This window comes from Pseudomyrmex gracilis, unplaced genomic scaffold, assembly GCF_002006095.1.
Source record: "Pseudomyrmex gracilis isolate BER0280 unplaced genomic scaffold, ASM200609v1 scaffold_70, whole genome shotgun sequence".
NCBI lineage: Eukaryota > Metazoa > Arthropoda > Insecta > Hymenoptera > Formicidae > Pseudomyrmex > Pseudomyrmex gracilis.
Genome location: NW_018020654.1, coordinates 586,847 through 610,880, shown reverse-complemented (window position 1 = coordinate 610,880; position 24,034 = coordinate 586,847). Strand labels below are relative to the sequence as shown.

Here is a 24,034-nt window from a genome sequence, read left to right as displayed (position 1 = left end):
GGAGTCTTAAAATTCGAGCAACACACACGCTCGCCCGTTGTTCTCGTTCCCGTGTGCTGCGCGAGTAGCGGCGGTAGCGGTTGCGGCAACGCGCGAAGAAGGAAGACGCTCTCTCACGGGGGAAAGGGAAGGAAAAAAGAGAGTCCCTCGCTCTGGAATTCCGCAGCTCGCGAAAGTCAACACTCGCGGAATCCTACTGACGAGGTGCCAACCTCGCCTCCGCCACCGCAACGTCGTTTTTTCGTCTCGAAAAGGTACGTTGTCTCGGTGAGGCCGCTCCGTTTCTGTTGGTTTTTACGTCCGAGCTCCGCGGTTGCGCGGTTGCGCGATATCGGATCTTACAACTGGCGCCTTACGATTCCGATACTCTTTTTTATATCGGGACGAGACGAGAGGGAGATGAGATGTAAGAGAGGAGATGTGTACGCGCGCGCGCGCGTGTATGTGTGTGTGTGTGTGTGTAGAATATTTGTGCGCGCGCGAGATCGCCGACGAGATTTTACATTACCTCGATAACTCGCGCCCGAATAAACTTTGTTGCGGAGTCACGACATAGCGGCGCGCGACGATATAATGCGCAACCCGTGCGGCGACACTACTTTTTGTTGCGCGTAAAACGCGAAATTTTTTTTAATAAATTTTTCGCGAAACGAACGTAGACACACACACACACACACGCACACGTGTGCGCGATAATGTTTTCCTTTTGCGATGTTTCAAAATTTCTCTAAAATTCTCTCCTCGTCTCCGACAGATTGCGATAAATTATTTATTACACCGGAGTTTTTTGGTAAAACACGCGCGGCGGTATCTTTGTGTGTGCGTACATATACATACATCGGACGTGTTTGAATAGCTTCGAGTATAAGAGAACCGTTAAATATATTCGCTTTATTCCCGTATATCTCGCCGCACAAAAAGTAACGTTAGCGTATTTGAAAATATAATACGTTTGATAAACGGAGCTTCTTTCGTATGTAAAAATTGTAACTTATCTCTCGGAGTTTGAATTATTCAGCGCATATGTGCGGTAAAAACCGCAATTCTGTTCTATCGGTGTGGGAAGGATGTGCGCACATGTATATATTTTTAAATGTCAGTGTCGGGGGACAACAAGAGCGCTCGCGATTTTCGGCGATTCCGCGTGCGAAGTGCGAAAATAATTTCTCTTCCCAGAAGAAAAAGGAACTTATTTTTTATCGAACGCAACAAAACTTTGTTCAACACAATGTTGCGGCTAAATATATTTGACAGACTTACTAGACGTGATTTGAATTTTTTTAAAGTCTGATCGTCGTTTGATTTCGCACAGCTCCGAGTCTGATTCTGTGTGTGCTGCTGTGTGCCCGATTTTTGAGGGCGGTATGAGGTAAGTGTCCCAATGTGTGACACCGGACATTTATCAAAGAAATAATATAACAAAGTATATTACGTAGAGTTGGAAATAATTTAATTAAATGTCTTCAAAAATGACCGAACGTTAATTATAAAGAAATTTAATTAAAATCACACAAACAGTTTTATATAAAATTGGAAACTTTTTAAGTTAATTGGCAACTAATTAAAAATGTGTCTCCAAAAATACTTTGTTAGGTTTGTCACAAAGAAATATTAACGATAACGTCGCCTGCTAACCTGTTTGTGTGTGTGTGTGTGTGCGTGTGATTTCGTTCTTTATAAAAATATAACACACTCATTTTAATTTCATAACGTAATTTCATAATATCAGCGTTGACAATCGATATATCACAATGAAATATCACAGATACTATTTCGTATTCGATCGAGGAACGCAACGCGCTACGTGCGCAAGAGATGCGCAGTATTGTTACAAGTGCAAGGTTGCATGCAACGTACGTTGTACATATCCGACTGATTGTTTCCTGCCGGTAAATGGCCTACAGCGTCGATTGGCTATTCGTTCTATGTCTTGCGTTACGCATCTTGCGAATCGTCCGCGCCGTTGAGAGGTCGATCGGGTCGGATTCACGTTCAATTTAATTTTACTCGAAGAGTTCACCGCGTTGATCGATGAATCATTTTTTTGTTTTTTATTTTTTTATCTTCAAACGTGCAGCGGTTCTTTCTATTTTTTGTTTCACCGCGCTCGGCTTTTCTCGTTTGAGAATTTACAATCTCGCGCGTTGAAAAGCACCGAAAAAAAAAAGGCCAAAAGTGCGGACGGAATAATAAATAATGCAAAGAGCGAAGTTTTTTTTTCTTCTTGTCATATCGCGTTTAACTGTAGACCCGCACGAGTGAAGAATGAGGATCCACACACTTGCGATTTGCGAACGCGATAACCTTATCTTGCGGTTATTGGACGGAAAACACATTATCGCGTTCGTCCATTTTATCGGCGACCTCATGAGAGTGTCACCTTTACCTCCTCGAGAGAACGAGACAGAGAGAGAGAAAGAGAGAGAAAGAGAGGGAAAGACGGAAAACCAAAAAGAGACGAAGTATTCGCGCGTTTCAAAACGCACGTAAATAAAACAACAAAAGCATCTTGCTGGTCCTCGCACAGATGCGAACGCGGTCGTCCGCACGATGTTCACACGTGAGATTTCTAATACGTGTCCGAACGTGGCGCGACTGGCTGACAGAAAGTTGACACTCTCTGACTCGAGTATCGAGATAGCCGCGTATTCGGTGAAAAAGAAAGCGGCGTGCGCAGCAACAAATCCCGACACGACGACTCATCCGATAAATACTATCGCACAGCGGTTTCCAACCTTTTCCTACTACTCGTGGCACACTTTTGTGTGTGTGTGTGTTTATGTGTGTGTGCATTAATATTTCGGCAGCGCGCATGAAATAAAAATGTGTCCATTCGTGTCCACGCGCAGAGTCCAGCCTAATAAGTAAATCCTGTGTGTTTGCCGGGTGACCGACGAGAGAAAGGCGAACGGGAAATAAAGAAAAAAATAGAACTACTTATCGGACGCCCAATGAGTTTTTATCGTGCGAGTCGCTCCGCGACTTGTCATGCGAATGCCGATATTCACCTGTTACATACATGGTCGAACGTAGAAGTATATTCGCTCGTCCGTAGCGTCGCGTTATTCAAGTATACACTCAGATGTACTTTATAGAAAGTATAAATTGGATGAACAGAAAGAGAGAGAGAGAGAGAGAGAGAGAGAGAAAGAGAGACAAAGAGAAAGAGAGAGAGATCAAAACATATATTTTTTACAAAAAGTTTCATCCGAGATTTTTGCTTTCTGAATACACATAATGGTCTTTTGTCTTCCTTGATGATAAAATTCTCGAACTGAAAACTGTACGATGAAACAGACAACAATTTTAGTCGACAGCAGCGGGCGGAAAAAGTTAGCGAAAATATAATTGAACGTAAACTTGTTAACTCTGCGGCCGCGTAGTTTTGTCAAAACTATTTCGCGGTAATTGTTTCAAGTTTCTCGAAATATATTTTTATACAATGTTTTGTTTTAAAACAAAATTCATTACGCGTGTGATTGTGAAATAAAGAAAAATAATGAAAGTTTGTTAGAAATATATTTCTCGAATTTCGAGCTTCTTTGTATAAAAAATGTGATTTTTTTCTGCGGTTCACTTATGTACTTCTTGAGACGATCGAATGATCAAATTGTAAATTTCTATCGTGTGAAGAACCAACGTGTGTTTTGTGCACTTGCGATTTTACGTTTCCGCTTTGACGGGCCGGGAGACGCGATTTTTCAAAGATTTGATCTTAGAATGACGCGCGTTATCGTCTCTCCGAATTAATTTTGCGCACCATTTAAGCCCGATTCGTATGAAAAAAATACCATACGTGCGTATATTTTGCAATCTTTGACGCGCGTTATTCCGTTGCACGCGCGTTTTCAAGTGTCACTTACGGAGCGTGGGCGTTATTTGCCGAGGGGAGCGATCGATATTTTGCACCTTAACCGCAAATAAGAAACGAGCGATATACGTCTACGAGTAATTTTTTTACGGATTATATTATTTGCAAAAAAAAAAAAAACTTTAATACGGGAGGAAGAATTCGCGAGAGAAAAATTTCGCCCCCGGAAAATCCTCGAACGCCCACTCGGTGTGCGTGTCTCTCTCGAAGAGCACTTAGATTAAACCTTGTTTATCGCTCGCCATCCATCAACATATAAACGATACGACCGAACGGTGATAACTAACGAGGAAATAATGAAAGATATTTATCGGAGAGTAGATGAAGAGAATGGATTAATTGTTTTGCGAGGCGCGCGCGGAGAGAAGAAGAAGAAGAAGACTCGCACGTCGCGTCGTCGTTACGTAACGTTTTATAGAAGCGAGTTAGGTTGTTTTTCCAATACGGCGATTCAAGGGCGTTTTATATTGGATACCATCGCTTTATCGTCCTTTTGCGTAATCGTGATGGTCAGTCGTGTCCCAAAGTGACACCAAAAATAGAGTTTCGAGCGAGGTCGGAGTCTCGTGGGCGGGGGGATGACGAGGTGGTGCGGGAGGAACCGAGAGGGAGGACACAAGTGCGCGACGACGGTGGCCATTAGGTCGATTGAGGACGAAGGCGCAGACCGGAAGTTTAATGCACGTATCGGTTGGCGATCGTCGTATTAGTTAACGATCGTCGACGAACGCGTCATATAGAGGAGACACGAGGTCGATATCGAACCAAAAGGATACACATAGAAAGTTTATAGCGAGAATACGGCGGCGGTGGCGGCGGACGTCGTTACATGAGGAATCGCGTCGTAGCACGCATATCGTTCTCTCCCGCTATTAACCACTCAAGGTTAATTTGCTCGAACTCAATAAGCTCCGGGCGATCGTGTACCGACCCGATTTTCCCTCATTCCACGTTTCGACGAATTCTAGACATCCCCTTCTAGTTTTCGCACACTTGTGCCGCGCGTTCTCTCGGCGCTCTCCATCCGCAATGGCTGTCGGCGGACACCAACATCGTCGTTACTTGAATCGCGACCGTAACAGAAGACTATTTTGCTCGTGCGTTTGCAACTGCGCTACCTCGTCCAGTCCGGAAATTGAGGAGCAATCCGACGGCTTTTGTAAGTTTGTACGACGGTGTTATTTTTTTTTTTTTTTCTCTCATTCACAAAAGCTGAAGAAACCGATCCGACAGCGCGCGCGTGCGCTTGTGAAAAATGCAATATAATTTAACGTTTCGTTACCGCTGACAGATCGCGTCGCTTTATTATTCGCGAGACAGCGAAACCGAATACCCAAGCTAAGTAGCGTCGTGTTGCTTCAACGACGTTGTACTCGTTTTAATGAGCCATCGATAATGGAGCCCTCGTGACAGCCCCGGGTGTTCGTTTCTTGATTCTAACACGCCGTGGATCAACGCTTTTGAGAGACGTACACATTGTGTGTACGTATATATTGGGTCTCCTCGCGTTACAAGACGCTTAGTGACGCCTCTCTCGTCCCAACTACTTCATTAATTATACAAAACTGCGCCGTAAGAGAAACTACACTCAGCGAATACAAATTAAATAATAAATTGGCAGTAGAGCGGACGAAGTTTTTTTTTTTTGGCGCGCAACGTGTTTCGTTCGCTTTGGCTCGCGAGGTGTTTCCTCCTCGATACAAATTTAAAAAAAAAATAAGCGTGTATTGTTTTCAATTGGCGAGAGTCTGTCGCGTGTTTTCCGTCAATCCGAATCCAATTATTTGAGCGAAATAATTGTAGGAACGTCTTGACAAAAATTCGAACATGTTTTTTTTCAGATTACGTAATATTCGATTAAGATTTCACGCGACACATCACCACACACACACACGCGCACACGCGTGACATTGCTTGTCCAAGTGTTTTCCAGATTTTTTTTTGTAATACATAAAATGTGTGTTGTTTTGTGTGTATCGATCGTTTATCAGTGGAGTAGAACTACAGATCGAATTTGAAAAGCGGTGCAGATAACGAACGAACAATAAGTGCTGTGATAAAACGGCAGAAAGTCCGTTGTCGGGAGAAGATAGCGCCGCTCGAGTAGAACTTTGATACCGTCGATACTAGTTTAGTTTTTTATTTTTTTCCCCTTCCCCCCCAATCAAGGTTTCTGACCACCGCGATTTTAATTACGCAACGAAGTATGTTCGTTTAAAAAGTAGCATCTCGATTCAAACGATCTTACGTAAATAAAATATTTACAAACTTGTGTATACAAAATATTTGCAGTTTTTTCATACATGTTTTTTTTTTTTCAACTTACTAAATTTTAATCGCGCGTAAATCTTCCGATTTGTTTCGAAAGTATGTTTTATTTTTATTTTGTAAAAAAAGCGCACATGTAAAGAAAAAAAATAAAAATTTTGACAACTGTTTGTTTTCGGCTGATTTTGCAGGTTCGCGGAACGCAGTCAAGCTGGCTGCCAACGGCGGTAATCCCGCCGCTGCCGCCGCCGCATCAGCGCATCCTCCTGTGCTTTGGAGCTCCCGCAGGAAAGGTAAGTTGCCTCCGTGCTACCTCTCTTTGATGCACCTCGCTCTTGGCGATTTCTAACCAAGAGTTTGTTCGCGTTCTCCACAAGTGGTCGCACAGTTTGTCCAGCAATTTCTTAAGAGTGATGAAAAATAAAAAAATAAAAAAACTGGAACGACGCGAGTTGCGGCTGAATTTTTGTTTGTTCGCGGTTTTTTTTTTTTGAAAATATTAACACGATACATATCTCGACTTCTTTCTATCGTAGATGTACGACTATTTTTATTCTAGCGCTAAAAGATTTTTTTTTCTTAAGCAATTTCGAGCGTGTCGCCATTTGTTTTTTTCGTTGTTCGACAAACGAGAAAATGACGAACGGATGTGTATATATTGTAATCGCCGTATCGCCGAGAAAAGACAAGACAGGAAACGCGATGACACATATCTCGTTGTCTCTGTGGAAACGCTCGTTTGAAAAAAAACAAAAAAAAAATCAAAGGCGCGTCGCGAACGCCTTCATCCAATCGGGATGAAATAAAATTGTTTGAGCTCGAATCAAACAGATTACATGTGTATTACGCGCAAACATTCTATATGCCATTTTGCAACGGTCTTGTTGTGTGATATTTCACGTGACTTGACAGAGATATAACAGAGTTTTTTAATTGTTTTTTCAATTTTTTTTTTCTCACACATTGTCGCGTGTCTTTGACTGATTGAAACAGGATGAAAGATCGTGTCAACTGTCACATGGCGTACCATATTACGTGTGCGCATAAAACACCGAGCATGGAATTAACCTGGAGGTCAATTTCAGTGCGACAAGCTAATTCGATACGAGTCGCATGCTCGTTTGACCCAGACTCATTGACCCAGCACGCCTAGTCCTGAATCTTCCCCGTGGCTTTCTCTCTCTCTCTCTTTCTCTCGAATAGCCACAAGCGTACGTACGAGCTTTCTCACTTACACTCGCGACAAATCTCCGTTCGGTCTCGTCTTAATCAAATTTGTTTTGCGCTAATTCGCAACATCGATCTGATGATGCTTTTTTTTTTTTTTACTCCGTCTCGTTTTTTTTTTTTTTTTTTTTTTTTTTTTTTTTTTTTTTTTTTTTTTTTTTTTTTTTTTTTTTTAATCAAATGTTGCAACCTCGAGACGCGAGGAGGAGTAACGCGATTCCACAATCCACAGTTTTTTACAATTAATCTCGTCCCGGTGTAAGGCAGAAACGGCACATGTGAACGGATACGCTAATTATGAAGCTAATTTACGAAGGCTGCGGTCTTTCCGCTCTCGCGCGAGTGTCCGTCGACGTCTTGCGACTTCGAACACAAGATCGGAAACGATGTGAAAAAATACGTCGGGAAAAAACTCGTCTTGCGTCGATTCTACTTGCGAATTATCTTTCGAAAACAAATAAATAAATAAAAAGCGAAAATAACGCGCGTACGCGAAGAGAATTTCTTCAGTTTTTTAATTCAACCATTATGGAGTTGCGCGCAGCTGTTGCTCTCTCGCGACAACGACGACAGTCGTCGTTGTCGCGAGAGATGTCATCTTTGAGAAGAGAAATCCGCTTGTTTGTAGAGCCGCGTGCAACTAATACTGTGTACACAACAGGCAATTCTGTTATAACTTTCCAGAACCGCGAACAATCACGTTACATAAGTCTGGATTTATTTATTAAATTTTATTTTCATTCGTTTCTCTTATTTTTCAAGACGGAATTTTGTTTTTTTAATCCAACTCCATTTTTTTTTTGTTTACGGGTCCCGCGTAGAAGTGAGAAAATTCGCTCACTAATTTAGCTTTTAATTTCGATCTCGCCTCGATTGCGCGTGCGATTGCGATAAGGTTGCGCGTGAGCGCGCGTGCGCGAACTGGCTTGTACAGTTGCACGATCAACGGCGCATCGTGTCTCATTGGGATTATGCAACTGATGAAGCGGCGGCGCACATACGTGTGTTATCGTACGGTATATATCGAGATCGGCAGCACTCGGGATTCACAGTTAGGGTTTTAAATAAAACAAAATTGCGGAAAGAGTCTTTACACACCGAGGTCGAAAATTTTTGATCGTTATCGTGTTGTCAGCGCGTACATCGCATCGCGCACGCGCGCGCGTCTTGGATGTATTTTTTTTTCTCTTCCCGTTGTATGATTTTTCGAAACAATAAGTTACTTTTCAGACATGTCGCTTCTTATCTTCAAATTGTGACATCCAAGTGACGCAAAAAAAGTGACAAAAGTCGGTGACGCTGCTTGCGTCATCGCTAAAATCTGTGACAAAAAAAAAAAAAAAATGATCTTAGATAAATTCTTCAGATTTTATCTTACTCCGGTGTCTTTGGAGCAGAACGAACGAACAAGATGACGACTCGATACAACGAGATCTGGCTGCTCGGAAGCTTTATATAACTCTCTCTCTTTTTCGTTTCTTTTTCTTTTTTATCTCTCTCTCTCTCTCTCTCTCTTTTTCTCTTTCTAGTTTTCTCCTTCTGTCTTGTGACGCGTGCACAGGAACACGCGTTTGTACACGCGCGAGGTTTATCGCGTAAATGTGACGATGCAAGTATATTATATGCACACACTCTTCTCGCGTTAGAGCAATGGAATGAGATAAACAGTATTTATCTGGGCTCGCATGCAATCGACAAAACTCTTTTCTGCATGTACGGCTTATGCAAATATCGTGTGTTGTTGAAATGTGACTCTCTCCTCTCTCGTTCCCTCCACCCTCTTTCTCCCTCTCTCTCTCTCTCTCTCTCTCATCAGTGCCGTGTTTTCTCCGACAACAAGTCGGAAATCGATTCTCTAATTTCGATTAGAACAGATAATTGGATTGATGACGCCCTTGTGTATAACACAATGTGTATTTCAATCAGAATTTAGGAATTTTCTCTCTTTCTCTTTGCTCTGTCTCTCTCTCTCTCTCTCTCTCGCTTCCCCTCCACTTCTGATTCAGAGCATCGCGCCGCGACGCGACGCAGCAGTTCGCGACCGAGCTCTTAAAACAGTTGCGACTAAACTTGCACGCGGAACGTTACGCCGCGCGACCTCGCTTCGCGTCCCGCCGCGAATGTCTCGTCGTAACCAAGAGCGGCGCAAGAGTTTGCGCTACGTTGTTGCGATTCGTTCTCTCAAAGTTCGTTTCAAAGACGCGTCTCTCGGCCGTCTTTCCCGTTGGAAAAGCGCGATCGCGTCTATAAATAAAAAAACGGACGGAGGAATTTTGATGTGACTTTTTGTTCTTTGGTTTTTTAACTTCAACCCGAATGTATAAAAACATTCGTCCGGGAGGAGAACTCGGAGGATTTATATTCAGCGAGCGACGCCCAGGTCTTCTCGCTCTGCCGCTATTCTCGGAAAACCGTCACCACCGGGAAAAAGAAGAAAACTTGTAGTTTTCCGCGTGACCGCTCGTAACGCGCACACACACGCGCGCGCGCGTTTCCTTTCCGGTAAGTGTGTGTGCGCGCGTCTCGGCGTCGCGAGAGTCTCTCTCTCGCGAATAAATCGCGCGTATCAAAAGCGCGTGATAAGACCGTGTGTGTGTTTTACCGAGAGACATTTGCGATCAGTTTCCTGAGAGCGAAACTGGTACACACACATACGTACGCACAACAACATAGTTGCGATCTGGCGGGAGCGATCGTTTCTTTGAGCGGAGATCGATTCCGCGCGCTTTCTCTCTAAGAGTTCGAACACTCGGCACAACCCAATCGACGACCACGTGGGTGTTATCGGATAAAATTTGCCCCCGAGAGGTCGTACGTGGGAGCGATTACGCGAACGAGTTCATTCATCGTTGCGGATTCCAAGCTCGCCGGAAGTGACGAACGCGAGTGATGACTTCCTTACTGCGTTGGTGGTATTAGTGGTGGTAGTTGCTCGCGCGCACGGTACCAGTCGACGAAGTGCATTGTGTGCTCGCACGCACGCACGCACGCACGCACGCACGCACGCACGCACGACAACGACGACGACGACAACAACAACAACACAACGATCTACGTACTGCATCGCGCGTGCTGACCTAGAGGAAGCAAAAGGAGAGACGAAGAAAGAGAGGAGGATGTCGACTCGCCGCTGGGCGACCGCGACCGTGTCGTCGTGCGGCGAGATGCAGCGTCCTGTTGTCGGTCGACGGTCAGTGGCTCTTTGAAGGTTTCGCCTTATCGACGATGGACAACATCGGCCGAGTTGCGGATCGTTCGAGACAACACGGGAGGTGGTGGTCCAGTTTTGTGTCGTTGTTACTTTTCATCGAGGCAATTCGCCGCGCTCGCTCGCACGATTATGCAGCTGAAGAAAGCAATGCTTAAGATATTCGATCAATGTAAGTCGATCCGAGTTTCGTCGTGCGCGATTTTTCACACACGCGACTCGTAACAACAACAACAACAATAATTTCTTTTTGTGTTGCGTGTGCGTTTTGCTTTATCGAACAACATCAATCAACGGTCGTCGTCGTCGTCGTCGTCGTTAGTTTCTTTCCACATGTGCGAAATGTCTGAAAGTCAACACCAGCCGCAAACGTCAGCAGTAGGGCCGGATCACACGGGTGATGTGTTTTTTTTCTCTCCATCTGAATGCGCAACACAACGGGGCCCCGTGTGCGCGCGTTACGCGCGGCAACGTGATTCCGTCATGCGCAGCAGCTTGGGTCTCCCATTAAAGGCCCTCGGTATCGTAATAGCGTAATGGCGTAGGGCGCAGGTCGAGTTAAGACGTTATAAAAACACAAAAAAAAAACAAGCTTTATACGAGATTACGCATAATACGATAACGTATATACTGTGATTACGTATATACTGTGTCTATTATTTTTATCATCTGGAAAGGTTACTCTGGTAGATGTTGTTGCTCCTTCGAGTTACTGTCTGTGCATGTACATGTGCGTGGTGTCGTACTAACAGATCTGTGAGGGTATCAGCGATACGTCCAATATGGCTTTTTCGTCTGATACTTGATATTTCCGCGGTGCGTTAACATCCGAAGATTTTTTTTATTTTTTTTGGATTTGAACCGCGTTAGTGTCACACCGACGTTTCGATTCACTCCATCAGAGTTTCAAGAGCAACCTGATGGTCGGTTACTCTCGAATTCGGTCGTCCTGTTTACCCGAACCAGTATCAGGTTGCTTCTGAAACCCCCGACGAAGTGAAACAAACTGAAATGTTCACGAGACGTCGGTGTAAAAATGACACTAACGCGGTTCAAACCCGATTTCCGAGATAGTAACGGCTTTTTTTTTTTTTTTTTATTTTTCTTAAAGATCCGATCTGTTTACCTTTTTGACGTAAAATCGACGTCAGGTCTCTCGGTGGCTGCTCCACCGGAAGAAAAAAGATCCGCGCGCTTAAAATAAAAGCTGACGAAAAGAGGAGAAAGAGTTTCGCCGCGTTAGCTCGCTTGGTTTTAATATGCGAAAGAGAGAGAGGGAGAGAGAAAGAGCGCGCGCACAAAGAAGCGCGTGACACTCGTCTTTCCGATTTTCGACCGCACACAATGGCAAATCGCGTTTTCGCGATAAGATTTACAATTGACGATAAGACGTGTGAACTTTTATCTTTTGCAAGCTCTTGAATTTTAAAACGGAATTTCCATCGCTCACGCGCGCGCGGGAGATCACATACCTTCGCAATGTTTTGATACAATATCGCGCTCTTTTATCGATGAATTATATTTATTTACTGTATTTTTTTCTGTGCGCGCGCGCGACGTTATCCAAACAACAATCAATTGAAGAACTCGCGTTTAAAATTTTTTTAATCGCCGCACGCGTCGCAGAAAATGCAAATGAAAGAAAACGAACGCGTGCGTGCGCGGCACGTGTTACAATAAATTTATATAATACGTCTAAAAGAAAAAAAGAAGAAACCGATGAATCTCGCTGCGATATTTATATTTATATATATATATATATATATATATATATACAATATATATATCTCCCTCTCTCTCTCCGTGTTTTTGCCGCGTCGACACAATTAAACGTTCAGCTAATCGTTCGCGAAGGATGAGCACGTTTTGTGTGTTTTATTTCTTGTGTTTTTTTTTTTTTTTTTTTTTTCAATCGCAAACGCAATTCGCCGTACGTACACCTATACAGTAATCGCAGTCTCGTACGAGACGAATAACGATGACATATATTTGCATTGGCCAAGGTAACTGCCGCTATTTCGTTGCGTAACTTGCCAGATTGGTGGAAGCGCCAGGTTCTTTCTTGCGCGCGCGCGCGCGACACGCAAGAGCGTTCGCGCGCGACTTTCGCATAATTTCCTCAAAGTTCAGTCTCTCTTAATCATCCTCGGAGATAAGTTTTTGCGACTCGAATCGCATCGCGAAACACCGTTTGAGTGTCTTGGATTTGTTTTCTCTCGCGAAACAACCGAATGAGATGATTTTCTTCGCGTAAAAAAAAAAAAAAACGTAATTTTTTCCAAAAGACGATATACGCGTTTTACGACGAAGAGAAACGAAGAAAGCGCGCGCTAGAGTGAAGCTAGCTAGACCAAGCTGCAACAAGCGTCTATGTATCGCGTATCGTTTGGTGCGCGAGTTACTTGCGTCAATGACACACGCAACACGCGCGCGCGCGCGCGCACACGCACGTGTGTGTGTGTTGGTCGGAGTTTAATATAGCTGCGTGCCGCCGCGTGTTTTCTCGTCCCCGCGTTTACCTCGTTGCACGGCTCCGAAAGTGGAGCTCCGACGATGACGAGAGTTTTCTCTTCTTCGAATAAAAGTTTGTTTCGTGGAACAAAAAAAAAAAAAAAAAAACAAGAACAAAACACGACGCGTATTTCTATCGATTCGGAGCTTCTCGAGACCGCGCAAGGAAAACGCGAGATCTCGCATTTCGTTTATTTTCTCCGTCGTTGGAATTTTACGGAATGAATAAATATCCGCGCGATGAGAATACATTGGAAGATTATGATACCTCAGCCGCAATGAGATCTCACGTCAAGTCATTCTCCCAAAGCACGATCCAAAGTGGCCGGCGCGCGTGTTTAGAATACTAATCGCTGATGTAGTGTGAGAATAAAAATTCAGCTGTGTATTCGCTCGACTGACAAGATTGATGTTTGGAATGTTGTATTTGTTTATTGTTTCGGACATTTCTCTTCCTCTCGCCCCGTTCCCAAGTGACTCTCAATTTATATGGATTGAAGAACTCTTTTTCTTTCTCTCTCTCTCTCTCTCTCTCTCTCTCTCTCTCTCTCTCTCTCACACACACGCGTAGTTCATTATTTTCAGAATACGAAATGTGTATAGTTTCACGCCTGCGTAGCTGATGGCGACGACCACAGCTACTGGTTTTTAGTGCGGCTGCTCTGATGGGGGAGAACAGCGACCGAGAAGATTCGTGTGAAATAAAAAAAAATGTTATAAAGTGGCGTCGCGGATGGGAGGAGGAGGGACTCTTATTTTTGTTTTTTTTTTCTTTTGTTAAAAAATTATCTTTGACATTGAACTTGACGGTAACACTGATCAAGCACACACACACAGACTTGGCAACCAAAAGAGTGAGAAAGAGAAAGAGAGAGGAGGGGGGAGAAGGGGGTCTGATGCTGTCAGAAAACGAAGAACCGGCGACCGGTCCGAGAGCAGGTTTCAGTGGCCTCTTGGTGTACATTCGAACGAGAACGCGGGAAGAGGAGAGAAGAGGGAGGAGAACTCTCTAACAGAGACGGGGAGGGATCGACGCCCGGCTAAAGGACGATAAATCCTTTTTTCGCCTCGTCGTCCTTCCACCTCTCGAGTCCTTCGACCTTGCCTCCTCGATCGTGGTCATACCGGACTGAACACGTGGTCCTCCGAGTTTCTTCCGGTTCCTGGAAAACTGGTTCGTCCGCTCTTCGCGTCATTAACTTCGCGATATATGTAATATATACAGTATGTCAAAAACAATTCCTTTAAATTTCTATTTCATCACCCGGAGATACTGTGAGAAGCAATCGCTTTTGCACAATCTCTCGAATGCTGGTTTGCTTCCTAGAAAATGGATTCTAGAAAAAACTTGAAAAAAAAAGTGAGACATCCATTGACGTTTCTTTTGTTTGTTCGTTTGTCTTTTTTTTTCTTTTTCAATAACAATGTACGAAGAGAACAAAATAATTTTGCATTCGCGTTTTCTCAACCGAAGACGCGGTTCCACGAAGAGGAGGTTTGCGAGAATCGAACATTAATTAACGAACCAACAAACGCGACGTTTGTAACACGATTCTGAAAACACTCGTAAACGAAGAAACGATACTCGTGATGGAAAAAATGATTAGAGCTGTTGATTTGACGAGGGATCAGTCGCGAGACTTGGTCAGGCAAAGCGAGACAGGCCACATTAGTGGTGAGCAGATAGGTCAGCTTGGCGCCATCAGTCCGAGGCGAGGCGCGTGAAGGTCGGTCGGTCGGTCGGTTGGTCGGTCGGTCGGTTGGTTTCTCAGAGTTCCGACGTTAGCGCAACCCGCTCCGCTAACTATCGCGCGAATGCAAACACACCGACGCACGCTACAACATCATTAATTTTACCATTTATGTTCATGTAAATAAGTAAGTTTTTACAAGAAAAAACTTTACATAATTCTGAAGAAAAAAAAAACGAGTATTTTGAAACACACTGTTGGACTTTTATCAAACTAACAGGTCGTTTAGTTTAGCATTTTAGATTAGATGGTAGCTATGTGTATGTAATACGTATACACACAACACACACATGCATATGTATAGATGTATAAAAGTGTCATTATCATGAAAGAATTTGCCTTGCAGATAATTTAGTCGAATTTTTTTACGAGACTTTTATGTGGTTACATGTCAGCCAACTGTAGCGGAAGCGTTTTATGTCGGTTGTTTGGCTTGCTCTTTTTTTCTCTTTTTTTTTTTTTTCTTACAATAACAATTATCGCGTCGCGGTCGCGTCATCGACGACTGGCGAAGAAAGCAATGACGTTTGCGCGAACTAGTTATAAACCTTAAGTTTATTCATTTATAACACCTCTCAACATATATATCCGACTGTATAAAGTCGAACTGGAAAAAAGTCGGTCGTGTAATAAAAAAAAAAAAAAAAAAGTCTTGTGACGCGCGGAACGTGTATGGAAATGCGGAAACCGGACAAAATCTAGTGATAATATCTTTTATTTGTTTGTCACACACACACACACACACACACACACACACACACACACACACACACACACACACACAGGCTGCTTTCCTCCATGTTTGTTTTCCAAACCACGTACACATGTAAATGACCTGGACATTTATTGAAAAAACAATTATTAGATATGCGAATATTTATCACGACAGTTCTCGGTATTTTAAATATTTTTTACAACGATTTTAATTAATTATCAGTTTCTCACTTTTATATGTAAAAATCATTTTTCAATATCATTCCTTTTGAATAAATTTTTATATATAATTACAACTAGTTTATATAATTAATAATCAATATAAATTTTTATATAATTGCGTGTTTTATATAATTTTTTACGTTTTCTTCAAGACTACAATTGTTTTTGAGAATTGAAGTGGAAAATTTCTATTTAAAAAAATTAAAAAAAAAAAAAAAATATCACTCGTTGTTTTGTGCGGATGCAAAATGTTTTTACTCGCATTTTGTCGGTTGCCGAACGTCGTCGGTGTTCATTACAGATGTGCAATTGAAAGAGCTAATATTCCACCGTATATTATTGTAGCCGATTATATCACGGCGACATCCGTATATGTACGAACATCAGTCTGCAGTTTGTAATCGACGGATCGAATGAGCCAGGACCAATGCGACGACGACGTGCGGCAACTCATCCGTGAAGAGAACACGTGCCCGGTCTCGTAGGAAATTTACCCAGCAATCCCTGTCGTGTTTTTCCACGGGTGTCGTTTACATTTGGTCGCTCTTCCTCTACCTCTCTCTCTCTCTCTCTGTCTCTCTTTCTCTCAACTTTTCCGCGCAGAAAATTAGTCTCTGATTTGACAAATCGAACTGAAAAAGTTCCATCTCGAAAAATAGATAGACAACATATTTGCCTCTTTGGAGCCAATAATTTTTTTATGCACCATCGAAAACAACGATAATACATTTGGGACAGTAACGATAAGAGGAGAATTGTGTATCACATTATCAATACACATGTGTGTGCGCGCGCGCGCAAGCAAGCTGGAAAGTTCCAGTATTGTGAAGAAATTTGACTTTTACAGTTGCAACGTGTATACATATACATATATGTCATATGTATATGACAACAATGTGGCGCGCAAAAGTGTTGGCTGTGCGATAGGTGCGCATGCTTGTTGCGGTGCGAATAAAATATATGAATCTCTTGAGAAACACGCGCTCTCTTGCCGCGCGTTCGGCCGCGTAGAGGGGAAGTACGAGGTAGCGGTGACGTTATGTGGTTTTCCTTTGATGTGCAATATCCGCTCGCAGAGCCGTACATATACGCGGTGTGTGCGCCGTGACGTACCAGTCGTGCGTGCACGCACGGAATCGCTACGTCAAGGAACAGACAAAGCGAATAAATAAATCACGAATGTCTTCGAAACGGACTTACCGATGTGTTTCATGATTTGTTCGTTTTTTTTTGTTTTTTTTTTTTTTTGAAGAGGAGATCGATTTTATGTTTCGAAGTCCATCTTTTTTCCTCTTCCATGTTGTAGTGCGTAGAGAAAATCGTGTTTCAAAATGGTTACAATTATGTAATAGGAAATTAAGTCTCTCTCTCTCTCTCTCTCTTTCTCTCTCTCTCTCTCTATCTCTCTCCAATTTAATTCTCATTTCTCGTTTAATTTGTAGAAATGACACACGTGACGTCGCGATCAATAACTATAATTAGCGACTAATTAACTCTGTGATTGTTAATTGTTTCGACTAATGAAGCCGAAATGTAATACATACACACAGGCCTGCATTTGCGGAGCATCGAGGAGCCGAGGATGACGGCGGAGACGGCGGCTCCTTGCGTGCAAGGAGTACAAAGCGGCGCGGCGGCGAGTCAGAGCGCGGTGCAACAGGTGCAAGATGGAAATAGCGGCAGCAACGCTGCCGGTAATTATTATCCCTCGTCGCCGACTTCGAGATACGATCCGGAATATGCTCGTATGGAGGCTTGGCTCGACGAACACCCCGACTTTGCCAACGATTACTTCATAAGGTATTATTACTCTCTCTTTCTCTTTCTGCGAATGAAAAATAGATGTTTGCGCCAAGTACTTCGGGCGCGTTTTTGGTTTCTCTATACGTGAAAAATATCGTTCGATGCATTTTCTCACAATTGGAGCGTCGTTTGTGCTTAATTGCCATTTGTTTCTTTTTTTTGTTTTCAAACGCTTAAAGAAAAGCAACACGAGGAATTGTTGACATGTGGTTGATGACACACACGACGCCAACGTCATCGTCCAGCTGCTCCGTGGAACTTTCGAGCCCGACCCACGTCGCGCCCGGCAATTCGTCCGCCGGTCGCGGTGGAACCGGCGGTTCGGGAGCGACGACACCCGTGCGCAAAATTTCCGCGCACGAGTTCGAACGGGGAGGTCTTCTGAAACCGATTGTCAACACGATAGACGGAACGCCGACCTTCCTGTCGCCGGGCGAAACCGGCCAATCGGTCAACTCGCCGGCCGGAACCAACAACACGAACCGACCTCAAAGACGTTCCAGACACGAGCTGAGGCACTTGGACGAAAAGGATCTCATTTTCGAATTGGTAAGTTTTTCACATCGTTTGAAAGAAATTGTCACGCGTCTTTTTTTAGTCTCGTCTCTTCTTCAAAAGGTTCGATTTCACAGGTGAAAGACATCTGCAACGAGTTGGACGTGAGATCGTTGTGCCACAAGATCTTGCAGAACGTGAGCACGCTTCTTCACGCGGATCGCGGCTCGTTGTTTCTCGTTCACGGTGAGAGAAGCAGCAAGGCGAGCTCGCGATCTCCCCAGGATGAGACCGTTGCCACCGCCGCCGCGGCCACCGCGACAACGAATTCCGACAACGAAAGTCCGGAACGCACCAATCAGTCCTATCCGACGAGCAGGTACTTGGTGTCGAAGCTGTTCGACGTTCGTCCGAGATCGACGCTGACCGAGATAGAGAAGAACGAGGAGATCAAGATTCCGTGGGGTACCGGGATCGTCGGATACGTCGCTGAGAGCGGCGAACCCGTCAACATACCGGACGCTTACAAGGTGACACGTTTTTTTTTTTTTTGGAATTACCGTGGAGAATTTTTATCGAGACAGCGCGTAATTGCATCGCGCACATCTGGCCGATTAGTATTTGAACATCGGGAATTTTCTTGATGAATCATGATCGTTCGTGTGTTTTTTTTTTTTTTTTTTTTTATATATCCGACACGCGATCGTTTCCGCGACATAAATACAAATGCGCGATCGAGTGCGATCGATGCTTATCTGATGCAGCGTCTTATCTGCGCCTCGATTAATCGTCTGATAAACTCGCGAGAGAAAGAGAGAGAGAGAGAGAGAGAGGATAATCTCGAAAACGATTTGCGAACGGTTGTTGTTGTTTTTTTTTCAGGATTCAAGATTCAATCAGTCAATTGACGATAGAACAGGATATCGCACGCGTGCCTTATTGTGTATGCCTATCAAAGATTGCAACGGCGACGTGATCGGAGTGGCGCAGGTGATCAACAAACTCGGCGAGCAGGGACAGTTCACCGCTCAGGACGAAAAGGTCTTCGCAAGTTATTTGCAATTCTGCGGCATCGGATTGAGAAATGCGCAGCTTTACGAAAAAAGTCAATTGGAAGTGAAGAGAAATCAGGTAAAACATCATTCCCCCGGATCTTTAGTTTTTGTCAACAAAAAAAAATGATGAGAAAAATGTTTATTTGCGTCTGTGAAACTTGTTCGTAGGTTTTACTGGATTTGGCGAGGATGATATTCGAGGAACAAAGCACGATAGAGCACATGGTTTTTCGAATTCTCACGCACACGCAGTCGTTGATCCAATGTCAACGTGTTCAGGTGAGGGAGAACGTGTGTGTGTGTGTGGGCGAACGCGCGCGAGAGAGCAAAAAAGAACGAACATTGTGTCGCGATGATCGATGTTGTTGATTTTCAGGTGCTGCTCGTTCACAAAGCTTCAAAGGGGAGTTTCTCGCGCGTCTTCGACTTCGAAGCGAACGATCTCGCTGGCGAGGATTCCGATTCTCGCACTAGGTGAATCTCAAGTTTGTAATTACATCCAGCCGTTCGTTCGGACAGATTTTTGTCCGTGTGAATTTTAATGTATTTTTTTTTTTGTTTTTGCGCAGTCCGTTTGAAAGCAGGTTTCCTATTAACGTTGGCATCACGGGTTACGTAGCGACAACTGGCGAAGTGAGTGTCCCGCAAATTGAGTTTTTTTTTTTTTTTTTTTGATCATTTTCTCACCGCGAAAAACGTCCGAGATGACACAAAAAGATGATTTTACAGACTGTCAACATACCGAACGCGTACGAGGACGCGCGATTCGATCCGTCGGTGGACGATGGCACCGGTTTTCGGCATCACACGATTCTCTGCATGCCGATCAAGAACTCGTCCAATCAGATAATCGGTGTCATTCAGTTGATCAACAAACTGATCGATCTGCCTTTCACGAAGAACGACGAGAATTTCGTCGAGGCGTTCGCGATATTCTGCGGGATGGGAATTCACAACACGCATATGTGAGTACATACACACACTTTTAACAACGATATTATTCGAGTCTGTTTCAAATGTTTAAACACGAATTTATCGAATCTCGCGGTTGCTCAGGTACGAGAAGGCTGTGATAGCAATAGCGAAACAAACCGTGACCATGGACGTGCTGAGTTATCACGCGTCAGCGTCGCTGGAAGACGCGCAAAAATTAAGGGTTGGTATTTGTTCTCTTTTTGCGTTTACGCTCTCTGCGGTTTTTTTTTTTTTTTTATCTGTCAACAAGTCACAATGTGTGTGGGTTTTGTTTTTATCTTTACCGGCACTGAATGTGTGTGTTTTTTCAATATCTCGCTTTGACAGAGTTTGAGAGTACCGTCGTCCGCGCATTTTCAACTGCACGATTTCAAGTTCGACGATATACACATGGAAGATAACGAAACTCTCACCGCGTGTCTCAGAATGTTCCTCGATTTGGACTTCATCGAACGTTTCCACATCGATTACGAGGTGCTTTGCCGTTGGCTGTTGAGCGTGAAGAAAAACTATCGGAACGTCACGTATCACAACTGGCGACACGCCTTTAACGTCGCTCAAATGATGTTCGCTATTCTGACGGTGAGTCTTTTGTTTCGTTTTTTGTTTTTTTTTCCCGAGCGATGCAATTTACAAAGAAAAAACACAGCAATTAATGATCACGTCCTTGTTATCAGGCTACGCAGTGGTGGAAGATCTTTGGCGAGATCGAATGTCTCGCGCTCATTATCGCCTGTCTGTGTCACGATCTTGATCATCGCGGAACTAACAATTCCTTTCAAATCAAGTAAGCATCGTATTTTTATCTTGAGTTTACCGTTTTATTGCAAGTATTGTGTTCAACAGGAAATAATGTTTTTTTCTTTTTTTTACAGAGCATCGTCGCCAATGGCAAGGTTGTATTCGACCTCGACAATGGAGCATCATCACTTCGATCAGTGTTTGATGATTTTGAACAGCGAGGGCAATCAGATCCTATCGAATCTATCGCCGGAGGACTATTCGCGTGTGGTGAAGGTTCTCGAAGAAGCTATACTCTCGACCGATTTGGCCGTTTACTTCAGAAAACGTGGTGCCTTTCTTAGCATAGCGCGCGACGGTGACTACAACTGGGCATTTAGCGATCATCGAGAACTGCTGCGTGGCATGCTGATGACCGTTTGCGATCTGGCTGCGATCACAAAGCCGTGGGAGATCGAAAAGAGAGTGGCCGAGCTCGTTAGCAACGAGTTTTTCCAACAGGGCGACATGGAGAGGCGAAAACTCAACATCACGCCTATTGTGAGTACGATTATTTATCAAGTACAGATGCGTAATTTTTGTTAATACGAAAACATTTGTTCTCAATGAAGAAGAAACGCGCTCTTGTTTTTTGTTATCGCAGGATATTATGAATCGAGAAAAGGAAGACCAGTTGCCAATGATGCAAGTCGGTTTCATCGATTCGATCTGCCTTCCTATTTATGAGGTATGTGCGGGTCTTATCTTTAAATAACATAAAAACACAAGTCTATTGTCTATTTTTTTTATCCTTCGTATCGCTCCATTTTTACTTCAAACAGGCGTTCGCTCATCTGTCAGATAAACTTGTACCGCTCCTTGATGGGGTCAAAGAGAACAAGCAACACTGGCTTGAGCTTGCCGAGAGCAAACAGGCGGAAAACTGTACGAATCACGACAGGACGCCGTTGTCCGACAATGAGGAGATCAGCGAACAAGCGGACCAATAGTTACTAGGTGAATGACATCACTGGCTACACAAAAATCTAACGCACAAAACTTTAGCGCGATCATTCGCCAGTTGAGTCAAAGAAGAGAAAAATACGGGATATAGGCCGGTGGTTTGCACAGTCCGACCTTATGAAACAAAAACAAAAAAAAAAAAGAACAAGATCCGAGTACGATTACCGGCCGTGTAGTTTATTATGCTTACGGGTCACACGCGCGTTAATATACCCGTTTTTTTTCCTTGGCCTGTGTCCTTTTCCTGGCGCTAATACAAGGATTATTCAATTACAGAACATCTGCGTGCTGTTTTTATTTTGCTAAAAACTTGTTTTTTTTTTATTTTTTTAGAATTCTACAGATTCTACAGATCTGCTCACCAAATATGCAATTCTACATATTGCGGTAATACCGTATTGTATTTTTTATTTTTTTTTTTTTATCAAAATTGTTTATCATGTAAATTTGAGCGTAAGTTTGAGGATCGAGCTATTTCCGGGGTTTAACTTCATGTATCGTTCTTACGACGTCAGAAGCGAGAGACGACGCTAAACCGGTACGTTCGTATCGTGTCACATTTCTCGCTTCTGAACGATATAAAAGCGATATGAGATCGCCGAGGAAAATCTTTGAACAACTCGATCTTATTGAATACAATGAATGGGATCTTTATTCTCTCTCTCTCTCTCTTCTCTTTTTATCTGTCTCGCGCATCCTGTTGCTATATATATATATATATATATCCCTCATTCCCGCTTTTAGCGACCGTTCTACTTGTTCGTCTTTCCCAAAAAGAAAATTTTTAACAAAGCGATCAATCTCCACACACGCTACTATTGTACCTGATTGTTGTTGTACATATATATATTTGCTGTGACAGACTTTGCGACGACAGAGAGGGAATAAAGACGGGGGATTGATTCTCTATTTAAAAAACAAAACAACTGTAATAACAAATGCGGTGTACACAATAGTTTTTTTTTTTTTTCTCTCGACGCGCGGCTTGTCGAAGGACACAACCGTACGGAATAGCGCCTTAGGTTACGTATATTTGTATACCAAAGTGTAAATTTTATATGTATATATATATATATCGAGATCGATCGTGGTTCCTTCACGATCGAACCGGCAAAGCAGCGAATGGTCTCTGTGTGACGCGCGTGCTAAGAATGCGTAATCGAATACCCGGAAACAGACAGTACATCTGTTTTCAGGATTTTTATTCAGTTTGATTCGTAATTTGCTTTAAGTTTTTTTTTTTTTTTTTCTGACAATCAGTTGTCAGATTTTCTCGGATCGATCTCGACCCAATTATAATCCGTTTTCGTCTTCTTCGCACGAAGCTGTTACGTCGCTAGAGGAGTAGATAACGTAAGAGCTATTATATTTAGAAAGGCAACATCTCTTCTCTTCTCTCTACATATATACATTGTTGTTCTTATTATATATTTTTAATTCGAAACTAGATTTTTTTCTTTTTCTTTTTTTGATCGTGTTGTAACGTGTTCTGTTTTACTTTAATTAATTAAATTAAATTAGTTTTAAATTAATCCTCGCTGTGTAACACTTAGGGACACATATATGTATATAAAAAGTACATAGACACACACATATATATATGTATTATGTATATTGCGTATAATATACAGGTTAAAGTTTGATACTGAGAAAAACATGCATATCATTAGACAGTTGCCGCGGGATAGCTCTCATATCGTCGTACACCACAAAAAGGCACAATTTGGATAACAAGAACGGGGGTTTTGTTTGTTTTTTTTTGTTTTTTTTTTTTGTTTGTGACTAACACCAATTTCTTGCGGCTTCGAGAAGACGAAGACAAAATGTGTTTTTTTTTTTTTGTTTTGTTTTTGTTTTTTTTTTAGGCATTTAGTGATCGCACGCACGTGTGCGCGATCGTCTACTTATAATAGTAACAATAATAATAATGATAATCATAGCGCGTGACTTCCTTTACATGTTCCTTTTACTCTTGCAATCTTTGAAGTGATCTTATATATATATAAATATATATATATATATATACATATTTTTTTTGTATTTTAATATATAACCGACTCCGAAACACGTGTGTGGATATACTTGATAGCGACACCTGAAAAAAAGTGATGAGAACGTGTGTGATTGAGAATTACTGTTTCTTCTCTTCGTGTGTGTGTGTGTGTGTGTGTGTGTGTGTGTGTGCGTGCGT

The 24,034-nt window shown here is 42.9% G+C and overlaps 1 protein-coding gene across 5 annotated transcripts; it reads left to right on the top strand.

The window, feature by feature from the left end:
- Positions 1–21: 21 nt before the first annotated feature.
- LOC109854609 (dual 3',5'-cyclic-AMP and -GMP phosphodiesterase 11) lies at positions 22–24,034 on the top strand. Of its 5 annotated transcripts, none has more exons than XM_020427875.1 (16): positions 22–254; positions 6,331–6,432; positions 17,323–17,572; positions 17,755–18,124; positions 18,208–18,600; positions 18,953–19,201; positions 19,294–19,404; positions 19,502–19,599; positions 19,695–19,758; positions 19,855–20,090; positions 20,182–20,281; positions 20,428–20,682; positions 20,778–20,887; positions 20,976–21,381; positions 21,485–21,568; positions 21,663–24,034. In XM_020427875.1, the coding sequence occupies exons 3-16, from the start codon at positions 17,355–17,357 to the stop codon at positions 21,828–21,830; spliced, it is 2,862 nt and encodes a 953-aa protein (XP_020283464.1). In that variant the 5' UTR covers positions 22–254; positions 6,331–6,432; positions 17,323–17,354; the 3' UTR covers positions 21,831–24,034. The 5 variants fall into 5 exon arrangements, with proteins under 5 accessions (XP_020283464.1, XP_020283463.1, XP_020283461.1 ...); XM_020427874.1 differs by having other exon boundaries at positions 19,843–20,090; XM_020427872.1 differs by lacking the exons at positions 22–254; positions 6,331–6,432 and adding an exon at positions 9,461–10,746.

Coding starts and splice junctions, on each gene's coding strand:
- LOC109854609 (XM_020427871.1), top strand. CDS start 10,707: ATGCAGCTGAAGAAAGCAATGCTTAAGATATTCGATCAAT. Junction 19,202..19,293: donor TGGAAGTGAAGAGAAATCAG/GTAAAACATCAT, acceptor ACTTGTTCGTAG/GTTTTACTGGATTTGGCGAG. Junction 21,382..21,484: donor AACTCAACATCACGCCTATT/GTGAGTACGATT, acceptor TTGTTATCGCAG/GATATTATGAATCGAGAAAA.